The sequence below is a fragment of the Podarcis cretensis genome, assembly GCF_951804945.1.
Source record: "Podarcis cretensis genome assembly, chromosome: 11".
NCBI lineage: Eukaryota > Metazoa > Chordata > Lepidosauria > Squamata > Lacertidae > Podarcis > Podarcis cretensis.
Window position 1 is genome coordinate 43,101,547 of NC_137180.1, and position 14,890 is coordinate 43,116,436.

Sequence of the window (14,890 nt, forward strand, 5' to 3'; positions counted from 1 at the left end):
ACACACTGTAAGCATTCATTGTGGATCCCCTAGAGATGGAATGAGTCTTGGTTATATAATTTAGAAAAACAAACTATTAACATGAATTATTTTTTGTTGTTTTTTTAGATCTGCCAATTTAAAACAGAAGCATCAAACTGTATCAGCATTTTTGCTTGCCTTGTTCTTTCGTTGTTCCCATTTTTTTGGTACTCCACTCACTCCAAAACTTCGAGTCATTATGAGCGCACCGAACATCAACAGTATAGGTTGTACAATCCCACAGATTAGTGAGTTCAATTGTTGCGCTGTCTTCTTCCATGAAGTAATCTTTCTGGAAATTGGACAGAATAACAGTTTTCCTTCAAAGAACACAGCAAAAATCATAGGTGGCAAAATATAAATACTGCGGTCTCTCTTGCTATCACTTGCATCCATATTCTTACATTCCTCACCCCACACCCCAAGTGTGGCTCAGATGGTAAATTCTGCTTGCCCAAAATTGGCATGCATTCTTGGCTCCTTCAATAAAATAACTGCTTACCAAAAGACAGCGCGCGTGCACACACACACACAAACACACACACACACACACACTTATGGCAAGTACATGGAGAATGTGGAAATGGAAAAGGTTCAGAAAAGGGCAACCCAATTTATTAAGTGGATGGAGAAACTCTCCTTTGAGGAAAAGTTAAAGCATTTGGCACTTCTTAGTTTAGAGAAAAGGCAAGTAAGAAGAGATGTGATGAAAGTGAATGTTCCAGCCAAAAGTTGGAAGATTCAAGACAGAGAAAAGGGAAGGGAAAGGGAAAGGGAAAGGGAAAGGGAAAGGGAGAGGGAGAGGGAGAGGGGAGGGAAGGGAAGGGAAGGGTAGGAACTATGGAACTCACTGCTACAGGCAGTATGTCTCAGAATATCTGTTGCTGTGATTCACAAGTAGAGAGGCATTCAAGTTTTGTTTTGGGACTTCCCATAGGCTTCTGGTTGACGGACTACTCTGAGAAGGAGGATACTGGACTGGATGGGCCCCTTTGGCCTCATCCAGCAGAGCCCCTCTCATGTTCTTAGCTATTCTTACTCTTCTCACAAAAACTGACTTATCTGCCTTTCACCTGGAACTCCAAGAAGCACTTATTCACCAGGAATCAGAATAACAAAATGTCACAAAGGACCTGGGGATGTGGCAGCCATGCCCTTGACTGACTTTGAAGCTGTGAGTCACCAGACAAAATAGGGGCACAATTGACAGGTTAAGAATACAGTCAGAATGTCACCCAGATAAGGATGAGCATCTACATTCCACTACCTCGGTAAACTACTAGCTGATACTACGAGGATCAGACTGAGAAGATGAGGCCAACATGGACAACAACAATAACCCCTGTGTGGTGGCCTTCCATGCTGTTTTTGAGATGAGTGTGGGAAGTGTTCTAACTGTGTGTGCAGAATGAGGCAAACAATTTTATGATAGAATACATAAAAAGATTCATTAGAGGTCTTGCCCACTGCCTGTAGTTATATGAGCTGGAAAAATTGCTACTCACTTACAATTCAACTTACCATGCCATTTTCCTTTATGGATTTATAACGAATTTGGCACCTTGTATTGTTCTCAGCACTTGGAGGCATTCGAGATTTTTTCCAATGAACTCTTAGCTTTGGCGGCATCCCTGGAACTGTTTCTATTTTAGTTATCTGAGGAGGATCAGGCTTCACTGGAATTGAGAAAGAAAGCTCTCATGCTTTCAATGCTAATGATTTTACAACCAATCCTACTGGCAGCAGCAAGAGAGATTCTGCTGGAATGGAGAGTGGGGTAGGCTGCACACTTGAACCCCATTGCAGAATTTATATTTCATTTCTAAACACAGCTATAAAAAGATAATTAAATCACTTCTGTTCGGTGGAGGGGGACTGATGAACCAGATCAATATGATGCAACACCACTGCCACACTTGGAATTAAACCCAGCTGGGTTAGAGGTAGAGGCAGATTATTGTTGTTGTGCAACACTAGTGTTTTCATTGAACATTTTTATGCATATTGCTTGCGGAGACGTTCAACAGGCAGTCTTGTAGCCGATTAGCTGTAATATGAATAAAATGAAGCAGGGGGATTGGAAGTGTTTTTACCTTTGCTATTAAGATTACGGTGTTCTCTGTTTGTTGAGGTTTTAAGCAGTTTTAAAAGTTGTAAGCACTGAACTGTGGCTAATATAGGCAACACCTCATTTATGTGGGGTTTATGTTCTGGGCCTTTGCATCCGTCAACAGAATGCACATAAATGGAGAGTCCTAGTGGCTTGCAAGGAGACTCTCTTCTGGCTCTGGGGAGGGTCTACTTGTGAGCCAGGAGGACTCTCCAGAGTGCTCCCCACTTCTGGGTTCCTGGCACCATGTGTGTGTGCGGTCACACAAAGACAGAGCACACACAAATGGGGTGTTGCTTGTACATCTAATACAAATATTGCCTCTCTAGGGTCTGAGGCAAAGGTCTTCTACATCATTTGCTACCTGATCCTTCTACAGGAGATCTGAAGGATCAAGCCTGGCACCTGCATACCAAATATGTACTCTGTCACCAATCTAATGACTTTCCAAGACAAAACCATTTGACCTTCAACAAGCTGATACTCTAGTGTAAGATGTGCCATCACAAAACGTCACTAACCAAAGCCAGAGTACATATTGAACCCCTAATCCTAACAGCCATACTGGTATTGCAGTCACCATGAGTTCTGAGGCTGTCCAATCACAGAGATCTCAGCCATCTGTCATGGATGGATGGATGCTTTAGCAGAGTGTCCTGTGTTGCAGGGGGTTGGACTAGATAACCCTTGGGTCCCTTCCAACTCTAAGATTCTATGAATGTTGGGATAAAGAATGGATTACCAATGTCGTCTCAAGAAAACAGATCAATCCTGAATTGTAAGATAACTCGACAAGAGATTGAAGTTGCCATTCAGAACATGCAATTGGGCAAATCCCCAGGGCCTGATGGGCTTACCTCCAAATATTATAAGATATTGAAAGACTACTTGATACATCCACTAATGGAGGTTTGCAATGAGATTATGGAGGGGGGAAAAGCACCGGAAACGTGGAAAGAAGCCTTCATCACATTGATACCTAAATCTGAATTGGAAAAGACACAACTTAAGAACTACCGCCCCATTTCCCTTCTAAATGTGGATTACAAAATTTTTGCAGACATTTTAGCAAACAGATTCAAAAAGGTTTTAAGCGAAGTGATCCATAAAGATCAGGCAGGCTTTCTCCCAGGAAGACATTTGTTTGCTAACACAAGGAACATTATTGATATCTTGGAACTTTTGCAAACAAATATTAATACAAGAGCAGTGTTAATATTTATAGATGCGGAGAAGGCCTTTGACAACATTTCTTGGAAGTTTATGAAGAAAAACCTGGAAGGGATGGGAGTGGGACGGGGATTTGAAAATGGGATAGATGCAATCTACTCAGAACAAAAGGCTAAATTGATAGTTAACAATGTGGTGACAGAAGAGTTTAAAATTGAAAAAGGAACACGACAAGGTTGCCCTATTTCCCCTCTGTTATTTATTTCGGTCCTGGAAGTGCTCTTGAATATGATTAGAGGGGACCGGTTGGTGGAAGGAATTCAGGTCGGAGCGAAGCAGTACAAACTTAAGGCTTTTGCAGATTACCTAGTTTTGACCCTACAGGAGCCAGAATCTAGTACGAAAAGGGCTTTACAATTGATTCAATAGTTTGGTCGGGTGGCGGGATTTAAACTAAATAAACAAAAAACTAAGGTATTGGAAAAAAATCTGACAGTTTCAGAGTCAGAAAGGTTTCAGAAAGAGACAGAGTTAAACGTGGTTAAAAAAGTAAAATATCTAGGGGTGAACATAACAGCAAAGAATCTGAATTTATTTAAGGACAATTATGAAAAGTGTTGGTCAGAAATTAAGAGGGATTTAGAAAGTTGGTCAAGACTGAAACTTTCCTTGTTGGGCCGAATTGCTGCTATAAAAATGAACGTATTGCCAAGCATGTTGTTTCTTTTTCAGACTTTACAGATTGTGGATAAAATGGAGTGTTTCGGGAGGTGGCAAAGAGATATCTCTAAATTTGTCTGGCAGGGCAAAAAGCCCAGAATTAAGTTTAAAATATTAACTGATGCTAAAGAAAGAGGGGGGTTTGCCCTGCCAGACTTAAGGTTGTATTATGAATCAGCAGCTTTTTGCTGGTTGAAAGATTGGCTGCTCCTTGAAAACACTGATGTTTTAGACTTGGAAGGATTTAACAATGCTTTTGGATGGCATGCGTATCTGTGGTATGACAAGGTTAAGATTCATAAGAATTTCAAGAACCATATTGTAAGGAAAGCAGTGTTTAATGTCTGGATAAAATATAAAGACTTATTAGAAAACAAGACCCCAAGGTGGTTATCACCTATGGAAGCTAAGGCTGTGAAAAGACCCAATATGGAGGTCAAATGGCCAAAATATTGGGAAATATTAGAAAGAGATGGAGACAATTGGAGATTGCAGAGTATGGAGAAACTTAAAGATAAAGTGTGAGATTGGTTACATTACGCTCAGATTAAAGAGGCTTTTAAATTGGATAAAAAGTTAGGATTCCAAGTGGAAAAATCGAAATTGGAAACAGAACTGTTAGAACTTAAGACTAAATTACTTTCAAGAATGTATAACTTGCTGCTGAGGTGGAATACACAGGATGAAACGGTTAAATCAGCTATGATAAAATGGGCACAGGATATTGGCTATATTATGTTTGCTGACTGGGAAAAGTTATGGACTACCGGTATGAAGTTTATGGCATGTAATGCCTTGAAAGAAAATATTATGAAAATGATATATAGGTGGTACATGACCCCAGTCAAGCTAGCTAAAATATATCACCTGCCAGATAACAAGTGTTGGAAATGCAAGGAAACTGAAGGAACATTCTTTCACCTCTGGTGGACTTGCCCTAGGGTTAAGGCCTTCTGGGAAATGATATATAATGAGCTGAAAAAGGTATTTAAGTATACCTTTCCTAAGAAACCAGAGGCCTTCCTTTTGGGCATTGTTGGCCAGAGGGTGTTAAAGAAGGACCAAACATTATTTATGTATGCAACAACAGCAGCAAGGATACTTGTTGCCAAACATTGGAAAACTCAAGATTTGCCCACGCTGGAAGAATGGCAGATGCAACTGATGGACTACATGGAGTTAGCAGAAATGACCGGCAGAATCCGAGATCTGGGAGAAGAAGCAGTGGAGGAGGATTGGAAGAAATTTAAGGACTATCTTCAAAAACATTGTAAATTATATGAGTGTTAAGAAGGATGAGGGATTTGAAAACAACAGGGCACCATAAAGTTAGCTGAAAAGATTATGAGAATGAGTGAATTTCATGAGAAAGATAAATTTTGAATGAATATCATGTTAAAACTATGTATTCAGGATTTTGATAAAAATATTCAAAGGTATGGATAAAATATTGGAATTGTGTACAATAAGAATGAAAATAAGGTGATAAGTTGCTGGCTAAAGTTTTATTAACTTGGAATGTAGGAGCGAGAGACGTGAGGAAGTCCAAAAGGAAAAAATGAAGAAAAGATGGTTATTACAAGATGTAAAATTTTATGTTTGTTTTATTCTTTGTTTGTTCTCTGTTTATTCTGTCTTTTTTTCTTTATTGTATTAACAAAACTCTTAATAAAAATTTATATAAAAAAAAAATAAGATTCTATGAATGTTGGAATTTCCCACTCATTCAAGTTGGGGGGTTGGAATTGGCTTGACACCTTGATTGCGTAGCGGGAAACCTCATTAGTTTTCTGTGCCCTTCTACCTTCAGCCTCCCTCCTTGCATCCTACCCTCTAGCAGTTTTAAGAGCTGTTTGAAAGGCCTTATGCATACATCAGAGCTGGACTACAAAACAGTTCAGGAAAAAAATAACCACGCCAAGTAGACATGAAAGTGACAAGTAGGCTTGTCTCCTTCAAAAGGCAACTGATTTGTACTGCTAAGGGAAGAAGCGAGATAATGTGGAAATGTAGCTATGCATTATATTATGGCACTGCTTATGAGCCATATTGCAGGAAACTATGGACCACTTAGAAACAAAAAGCTGAATTTGTCCAAAGTGGTAATGCGTATAAATGAAAGCATGGAAAGGTTTCCAAGAGATGAAGCTTTTCAAAATCCGCATAGGAATGTAGATTTATGCAAAATAGAATTCTTCAGCAGGGTGCTGTCAGTGTACCAGAGAGACTGGGCTGGTACCTTAAATGTTCCTGGTAACTTAAGAGTATTGAAGTATTAATGCCTGCTGCCTCCTTCTCAAAGCCTAGGAAGCTTCTGCTCTGCTTATGGAGGGAGGTGCAATGCTTCAAGGGGGTCCAAGAGCCCTTCTACCATCTTCCCTAAGCCCACTCGGATTTGGTAAGGAGGCAGCAGGGCTCCAGTATCCTGTCAGAGGCCTGGCAACTCCTTCCCAAAGCCTGGGAAGCTTCTTCCCAGCTCATGGACGGAGGCACAATGTTTATGCGCATGGCGTTGTCCTGTCCCAATCACACTTGGAAGCTGGCACCTTTGGCGCTAAATGTTATCCTACGAAAATATTCACTGCATGCCACTGGAATTCTTTTATCTCTGCAGTAGCAAAAGATGTATTGCATAAGAGCCGCTTACTCAAACACAGTCTATGTTTCTCATATTTTAAATTGCTTCTGAACTTACAAATTGTTACAGAAATTATGCAAACAGGCTCTGAGGTTGCTTTCCCCAAGCTATTTCTTGCTGTCACCCGGACACGATATTCCTGAGCAGAAATTGGTTGATTGAATAATGTACATGAAGCACTTTTGGTTGAGCAGCTTAGTATCTCATCGCCTAATGTCGAAGCCCCTTTCGCTGAGCAGTTTTCTTCCCCATTCGGTGCTAACATCCTGTTTGTGAAAAAATGCAGACGGTGGGGAGAAGAAGAAAATTAGTAAATATTTTTGGGGGAAGAAGTGGTTAAGAAGCTCACATTTAGAATCAAATCCAGGACTGAAATATATTGAGCACAATTTAGAAAAGAACAGTAAAAGGTGAATTATGCTTTTAATAATGACAACCGAAAGTTGAGAACATTCAAGTGCCACAGATTTCAACAGAAGAAATTTAAAGCATGTGTTTCTCCCTCCAGTAGAAATTAATAGGATGAAAATATCCTGCAGCCAACCTAGATGTAATATGAGATTCTTGATTAAGATCTTACATGCGTATTTATTTTATTTTATTTTAAATAATATCTTTGTATGCATTGGTAACCACACACAGCTACTTTGAAGATTAAAAAAAAGTGTTCTGGGACAGTAAGTTAAACTTTTTCCTCTCTTACCCCTCTCCCACAGAGCTATTAGTTCTACAGGTGAAAAATCAGACATGGGTGGAAGTTAATTTAGATCAAAGAAAGGGCAAAGGAGAAAATGATAAACTTGCTCTCCCAGTAGCCATCTAAGGCTGCTAACCTGAGAGAGGGCATGCTAAAAAAGAAAAAGAGAACAACCCTATGGGAGATCTACATCACAGATGTCCCATGTATCGTCTGAAGTCTCGTTAGGCCTGGGTCACCACCATAAAAGTGCCCAGCTGTATACCAACCAGAAAACCCAACGTCCCTACCACTCACCCAGCTAAGGACATGGAGGTACCTTGTACTTAGCAGCTGGAGCTGAGTATTGCCTCTTACTGCACCTTCCTGACCACATATCCCCAATTAAAAACAAAAATTATTATTTGCATTGTCAGTGTGGAAACACTATGGATAGTAATAAAGTTCTAGGCTGGATATAGTCAAGGGTTTTTATAAGCAGTACAGGTGGCAAAGAGAGAAGCACAATTCCTTTTCCTATAGATATTAGTTAAGGCTGTATCACCATTGTCATTTGTCAAGCACATATGGCTGTTTTTGGAAGCATTATTAAAAAAACCCAACAACCTCAGAACAAAAGCTGACTTTGAGATACACATGGAAAAAAAATATTTCTTTTCTACTCTGAAAAAAATGTTATTGCAGTGAATAGATATTGAAAAGAAGATGGCATACAGTGAATGCACATGGGCGAAGACTTTTTGTGGGCTGTATCCAACCTTTGTTATAATTACAGACCCATTGAATTTAATAGACATAAATGGATAGATATATGACACATATGAGTGCAAAGAGGGGCAGAAAGTAAAACTTTATGGTACAGGCCACCCCCAAGCCCTGCCAAGCTTGTGCATGGGATTCCAAGGGTCTTGGTCCTCACCATGGGCTGTGCTCCTTTGGAGAATTGAATGTGTAGCAGAGACTGTCATAGCTTTAATAAATATGATTTATTCACATATTAACACCAGAGTTTGGAAGGAAGGAGTCCAGATCTTACAGCATGGTCATCTCAAGAAGGGTTTGTTTCCCTCAGCAGTGCAGCACTTGAGCCCAAGGCATCTCTCCCAGCCTGCTTTCAGCCAACCTGCCCAAGATGGATCTCAGTCTTTTTTCCTCACCATTCTTCTTCCCAGCACACCTTGCTCTTTTCCTGTCACCTCTCTCACACACAGTTACACTGGCAACCTTTCTCTGCCCAGCCCAAGGATTCCTCTTAGATAGGCAGTCAACACTTTGCCATGTTAACAGTTTTGCTCTTCACTAGCTTGGCCAGGCTGATTGCATAAACCAGCATAGGAATTCTTTGTCTGACACAGTTCTGCAGCTTGTATTTTCATTCATATGCCAAATAATAAAAATCCTACCATTTATAGGGTTTAGGGCAGTCCCCACTCAAACTTCCAGCTATATATAGATAGTTGTTGTAGAGATATTTTTTAGGAGGTTGTATGGCTTTATTCCTCTTAATCTCACTGTATTTCTGAAAATTTAATTATATTGGTGTACAACCCTGGAATTCATTTTTGGATAAAATGCATTTTGTGTTCTGCCACAGACCCCATGGAAGCCATTTTGTACTGTGCCACAGCATACCCACAGCAACCACTTCGTGACTGGTACTCACACCCCTTTATATAATATTAGTAGCCAAACTCTTAGCACTTACTGTTTAGTGAGAGTATAGACTGTTTCAGGGTCCCTGTCATGTGTCCAGACGCAAGTAAGAGTTGAGCTACTTTTGTAATAAAAGAGGCAGACAATTATTTCAGGAGGCCGTGGAGGAACTGCAACCAAGAAAGGCAAAACAATAGATTTCTGAGGCATTTGAATGACCAGCTTCACTTGGTAAAAAGACTTTATAAACTACTTGGCATCAGTAAAATCTTACAATTTAAATCTTTTAAAATATTACACCCACCAGGATCCATTCTACGTAAATATTTTCAAAGTTTTTCAAGTATTGTTAAAGTGCTTAAATCACTCATTTTCAATTCAAGACTTTTAAGCTTACTTACACCCTGATCTAACTTCAGAGTGAGCCAGGTGTTGCTTTTTAACCGGAGAATCAACAAAACATTTAACGTGAGCTCTTCCATAAGTGAAATTATGAATAACTACTCCAGAAACAGAATCATTGATAATTTGGTAGTTTTCTTCTGCAATCACAACATCGTTCAGTGTCCAGAACATATGACTTGCATTTTTATAAGGAAAAGGTTTTTTGCCCAGTCTACAAAAACTTTCAAGGTAGAACCACTTTCAATTAAAGGGGATGAAGGAAAGATGTGAGCCACAGCATCTCCATCTATTTTTAAAGAAAAATCACTTAGATCAGATATATTAACAGCAAAACACAAAACAACACAGTAGTGATGGAAAAGGGAACAAAGAAGGGTTCTATCTCATCCCTTTAACAGATTCATGTGTTGTCTCCCACCCCTCAGACTTGACACACACATTTTTTCTTTAAAAAGTAATTTTTATTAAAGATTTTCTTGGTTTACAAAAGTATGTGCATTGTCTCTTTTTTCAGGTTGTAAAATCTTTTGTACAGATCAGTTACTGTACATTTGTTATGAGACATTAGTGTTGAGTACAGTATAAGGTCGGGAAGAAGTGGGGGGGAGGGGTGATGGTGAAATTTATATTTTATTTTTATTTGGGGGGGGGATGTGTGGGGTTTTGTGTCAGCATCAACTGGATAACATGTTTTAATTCCCCACATAGTTTTTCATAATATGGCATCTTGGACTTTTTGCCATTATACAATGACTGTGGAGCCAGTTTAGACTTCATACATTTGACAGCTTTCTTTGTGCCACTCAGGGCCAAACTAGACTCAGCACTAAACAAGTCAGTGGGAATCACATCAGTGTGTGTTTGCTTTTTGAAAAGCAGATATGGTTTTGGACAGCAGCACACAAGGAATGCAGGTTTAACTTTTCCACCCCCAACTGTGGTATCAACAGCTGGCCCAAACCACCTATTTAGCCCTAGGAGGAAGTGCTCTTATTTGGGGTTTAGTCCAGTTAAATTAGATGTTTTAAACTGTTTATAGTGTATATAGATCGCCCGCCTTCATTCAAGTCGGCAGGAGGAAGTTGATACTATTGATTTCAATAAAAAAAAAAAAATTGTAGGCTTAGGATTGCAATCTAATAATAAGTGCAGAAAAGGTTCAACGTACCTAGGGAACAGAATCCACAAGGCATGATTAAGATCCAAAGTGAGGCTTGGAAGATTTTATTTAGAATCATTGTGTGTGGACAGAAAATGCTGTAAGAAAATTAAGATTGTTTTCTCCATTCAGGTCAGGAGCACTCCTGTATTATAAGAGTACAGGCATCATCATCGCCCCCCCCCACACACTTACACATGTTGCACTCGTGCATGACCACGAGTCTGCACCATAGAAAGAAAGAAAGAAAGAAAGAAAGAAAGAAAGAAAGAATAGATAGATGATAGATAGATAGATCCATACCAGGAAATGGCAGGAGAGAGCTGGTTTACAAGAAGACCCTCCCCAGAGCCCAAAGAAGCACCAGTATGGGTGGGAGGAAGCCTTGAAAAGACGCAAGGTGCACTGAGGGCTTTGTTTAGGCTACCAGCCAGCAGTCAGCAGCCTCCAGCCAGAGACTCTAGATATTTTGGTCTGGACTGGAGAGAGGGTGGGGGAAGAGAGCCTGGAGAACAAGGGGAAATAGGCATTTAGGGGCTTTGTTAAAAAGTGCCCCCCACTTTATGTGATTTCACTTATGCACGTGGGGCCCCGGAATGTAACCCTTGCATAAGTGGTGGGTGGGAAATGCTCCTGTATTATATAGTATATATTTCTATCTGGTGAGCAAACAGTATAGTTTATAATGAAAATAAAATTGTTTGACATATCTTCCCTCAGCTACATTTCCAAAGGAACCAGAAACCATCATTCTACTATTACTTCACACATTTCAGAGTTGACTCCTGAAAATAGATTTCAGAGCTGAATTTTTTGCTTTTTTTTTCCCCTGAGAGTCCTATTGCTGTAACACAGAACTTGTGAAGCAGGCTTCCTATTTATTGGGGTCAAACGATTTAGAAAAAACCTGCAAACCACAAAGCAGTATTGCCACCATTATTGCCACTCCCCACAATCCCAGTGCTCCTAGCCAGTTTTTCAACAGTAATGCATGTATAGTATAGTATAGTATAGTATAGTATAGTCTAGTCTAGTCTAGTCTAGTCTAGTCTAGTCTAGTCTAGTCTAGTCTAGTCTAGTCTAGTCCCTGGGATCTTAGTGGTTATAATGGTTGTCCCCTCTCCTGATGCATCCCATTGGCCCCTCCTGCTCAGTTGGTAGAACTTGAGACTCTGAATCTCAGGTCATGGGTTTGAGCCCCACATTGGGCAAAAGATTCCCACAAAGTTCCTGTTTGAACATAACATTACAGTTTAAAATAAGCTTTCTTTTTGCTCCCTCAGGAAGCACTGGGGCAAGAAAAAAGTCTCCTCTGCCAACACTGCCCTACATTTGGCACCAGCATGGATGCAGGAGTTGCCAGGAGGAGGCATACAACATGCCATCCTTAAGGACTCCACTCCAGATTTGTTAAATCCATTGTGGGGAATGGAAAAATCAGGTTGCTACCTCCGAGTATAGGATGGTATATAAATTCAATAAATAATAATGTTTTTCAGCTCACTGTTAATTCATGAGTCAATTGCTTCCATTCTGTGATGTTCACTATTTGTAGGAATAATGGAATCATAGAATTGTAGCGTTGGAAGGGATCCTGAGGTTCATCTAGTCCAATCCCCTGCTATGCAGGAATCTCAGCTAAAATGGCCATCCAAGCTCTGCTTAAGAACCTCCAATGAAGGAGAGTCCACAACCTTCTGAGGGAGACTGCTCCAAAGTTGAACAACTCTTACTGTCAGAAAGGTTTTCCTGAAGTTTTGTCAAAATCTCCTTTCTTGTAACTTGTGGGATTTACATTTTTCTTTTCTTTTATACTATCTAATGCAAAAAACCCAACCCCTTAGAATTAAAGAATTCCCAATCCAGGATTAAAAACTGAATGAAGCTTACTTTTGGTTACTCCAGGCTTTGAGCATGACAATCATGAGGTGGTGAAAGGCATCCTTTTGTTGCTGTTGTTAAAAAATCAGGCACCAGGAACGCTTCACCTACTGCAAAGCTTCGAAAGACTTACCAGTAGAATCTGACCTACTATCTGCCTACTCCTGGTAGAAGCCAAATTCCAGTGCGGAACAGGCTGCCTACACATCCCCCCCCCCCCCAGGCAACTTTGCTTTTTTAAGGGCTGCCGGGAACTGAGATAAACTTCAGTGCCCAAAATTCTTAGGTGGGAAGTATGTTCTTCTAATGTACTTTAAAGGTATTGCACATCAAGTTGAGAGTTATTGAAAGATAAACAACATGTGCACGTGGGTCAGACCAAAGCCCTTTAAAGCTGCACCTGTCCAAAAGTTCTTAAAGATAATTTATGTCCTGTTTTGAGGGTCTGGGGTCAGGAATCCAAAGTTGTGAAGGACTAAATGGTGTTCTCTACCCGATGGATCTTTCAAGTCCTTGACTTGAACTGTTAATATCAACAGCACAAAGCTAACAAAAAACCCCACTGAGTTTGGGAGTGAAAACAGCCTTTAAAAGGAAGGAAGGAAGGAAGGAAGGAAGGAATCTGGGGAAGTGCAGGAGGTGGGGGTGGGAAGAAGTGTACGATGACAGGGAATGGGAGAATGAAAAAGCAAATGTGGCGTTTGAAGCCAAAGGACTCTTGATGGCATAAGCTGAGTAAGAAGCTGCCCTTGTGCAATAAAAGATGCAGGAAAGGAAGAAAGGGAAGCGAGAGGAGCATCTTTTCGGTTGCAACAACTGCCTAGAAGCAAGGCGGGGAAGTGTCAGTCGAGCCAGGGAAAGGAGTGTGTGAAGAGGGGAAACCTTGGGGCTCAGTCCACTCACTGCTCCTGGGGCTCCCCTACCTCCTCAAGCTACAGCAGCCTGCCACGTGGTCTCTGCCAGAGCCTGAGGCCGAGCTTTATATGTCTTCCCCGCCCACCATGTTCCTTCTCTCCCTCTAGGCAGGCCTCATCAGCCTCCAAACTGGAAGAATAATTGTGGAGACTTCCAGTTCTAACCCACGCAGAGCACGGCTGAATTGAAAAGCATTAAAAATGTACTCAATGAACCGAGGTTCTGCTCCCCAACCCCCCCTCGTAATGTCCGTTTTTCGGGGAGATGAAATGATGGGCTAGAATGCATTGCGACTAAAAGTGTAGCTACTTAAGGAGAGTGAGGAACACGACCACATGCGCAGACGTGGAATTATTTTTAGTTATAAAGTAAGAGTTGTGCCCATCACCTCAGACAAAATGGAGTGGAAGGCCACGTAGGCTGAACTCGTAACTACAGAGGACATGCCGATTAATTCTTGGTGGACTTATGACGTTGCCTTCATGTTTTGGGAGTTTATAAAAACATTAATTGCATAGCCTTGTTTTGCTTTTGGTGAATGTGCCTATGTTGTATTATGTCTATTTTTAAATATGCTGTGAAGACTTTTCCCCTAATAAACTGTTGTCTAAAGAGGTGAACAATGCGACTGAGGCGTAATTTACGGCTTTTTTCTGGCATGTTCTTTCAGAGAGAGAAATTCATCCATAACAAATTTGCTACGTTGCTTCTTGTGAAAACAGTCCTGAAAGTCCTTCTTGTGAAAATCCCAAGGGCTAGCGAGGCAACCACAGGACACATGAAAGGACCTCAAATTCTTAATTATTGTATTTTTACTGTGAGGGGAAAGATAGTTGTCTTTTGCACCAGCCTGGAATAAGAAGTGTGAAGAGCCATATCTGCCCATTTTTTTAGAGCAGAAAGCAGTTCATTTCTTTATAAAGAGATGCTTTTCAGAGACAGGGCACTGCTCAACCAGGAACTTAAATATATTGTTGTGTGAGAAATTTAGTTATATTCAGGGATGCCAACTTGAATAAAATATTGTGGGGGGGGGGAGCCCCACCCCACATAATCAAGCACAAGACATGGCACACGAACCCCATCTGAATGGCAATGCCTATCAACTTTTGGCTGGTGGCCCCCTCACATATTTCAGCTGGGGTGAAGGGACCTCGGCCCCCCTATGGTTACTTTGTTGGTTTTCTCTGATTTTAGTACTTTCTGAATAGATTCTGAAGGGCTATTTTAGGTAGTTCTTACAACTTTCATAATGGCCCTCACAATAGTATTGGGGTGCATAAAATGACTAATAGATATGAAGTAAGTTGCTATGCAATTTACAGGCTTGCACAAGCATCTTACATGAGGTTAACATTTGTTCATTCCACCGAGATTTGCGCTCAGGAAAACTTCAGTGTTGACTGTGTTAATTGTATGGATGCTTTGCTGCAATTCAGGAAAGCAAGCTGTTTTTCCTTGAGAGCAAGGAAAAACAGAAGGAATTCATTTGTTTGCTTCTGTATTTTTAAAATGAGCAAT

At 40.6% G+C, this 14,890-nt stretch overlaps 1 protein-coding gene and 1 long non-coding RNA gene across 2 annotated transcripts in view; both read right to left on the reverse strand.

The window, feature by feature from the left end:
- Positions 1-10,622, reverse strand: part of IL31RA (interleukin 31 receptor A) — a 45,194-nt gene extending 34,572 nt beyond the window's left edge. Inside the window, exon 1 of the mRNA XM_079994798.1 lies at positions 10,583-10,622. Within this exon, the coding sequence (XP_079850924.1) occupies positions 10,583-10,607 (25 nt within the window). The 5' untranslated portion in view covers positions 10,608-10,622. The remainder of the gene's footprint in view (positions 1-10,582) is intronic.
- LOC307226400 lies at positions 87-9,888 on the reverse strand. The gene is made up of 5 exons (XR_013843368.1): positions 9,411-9,888; positions 9,062-9,179; positions 6,717-6,925; positions 1,543-1,697; positions 87-313 (listed from the first exon to the last, which is right to left on the reverse strand). It is a non-coding gene; the product is annotated as an uncharacterized lncRNA (long non-coding RNA).
- Positions 10,623-14,890: the final 4,268 nt, after the last annotated feature.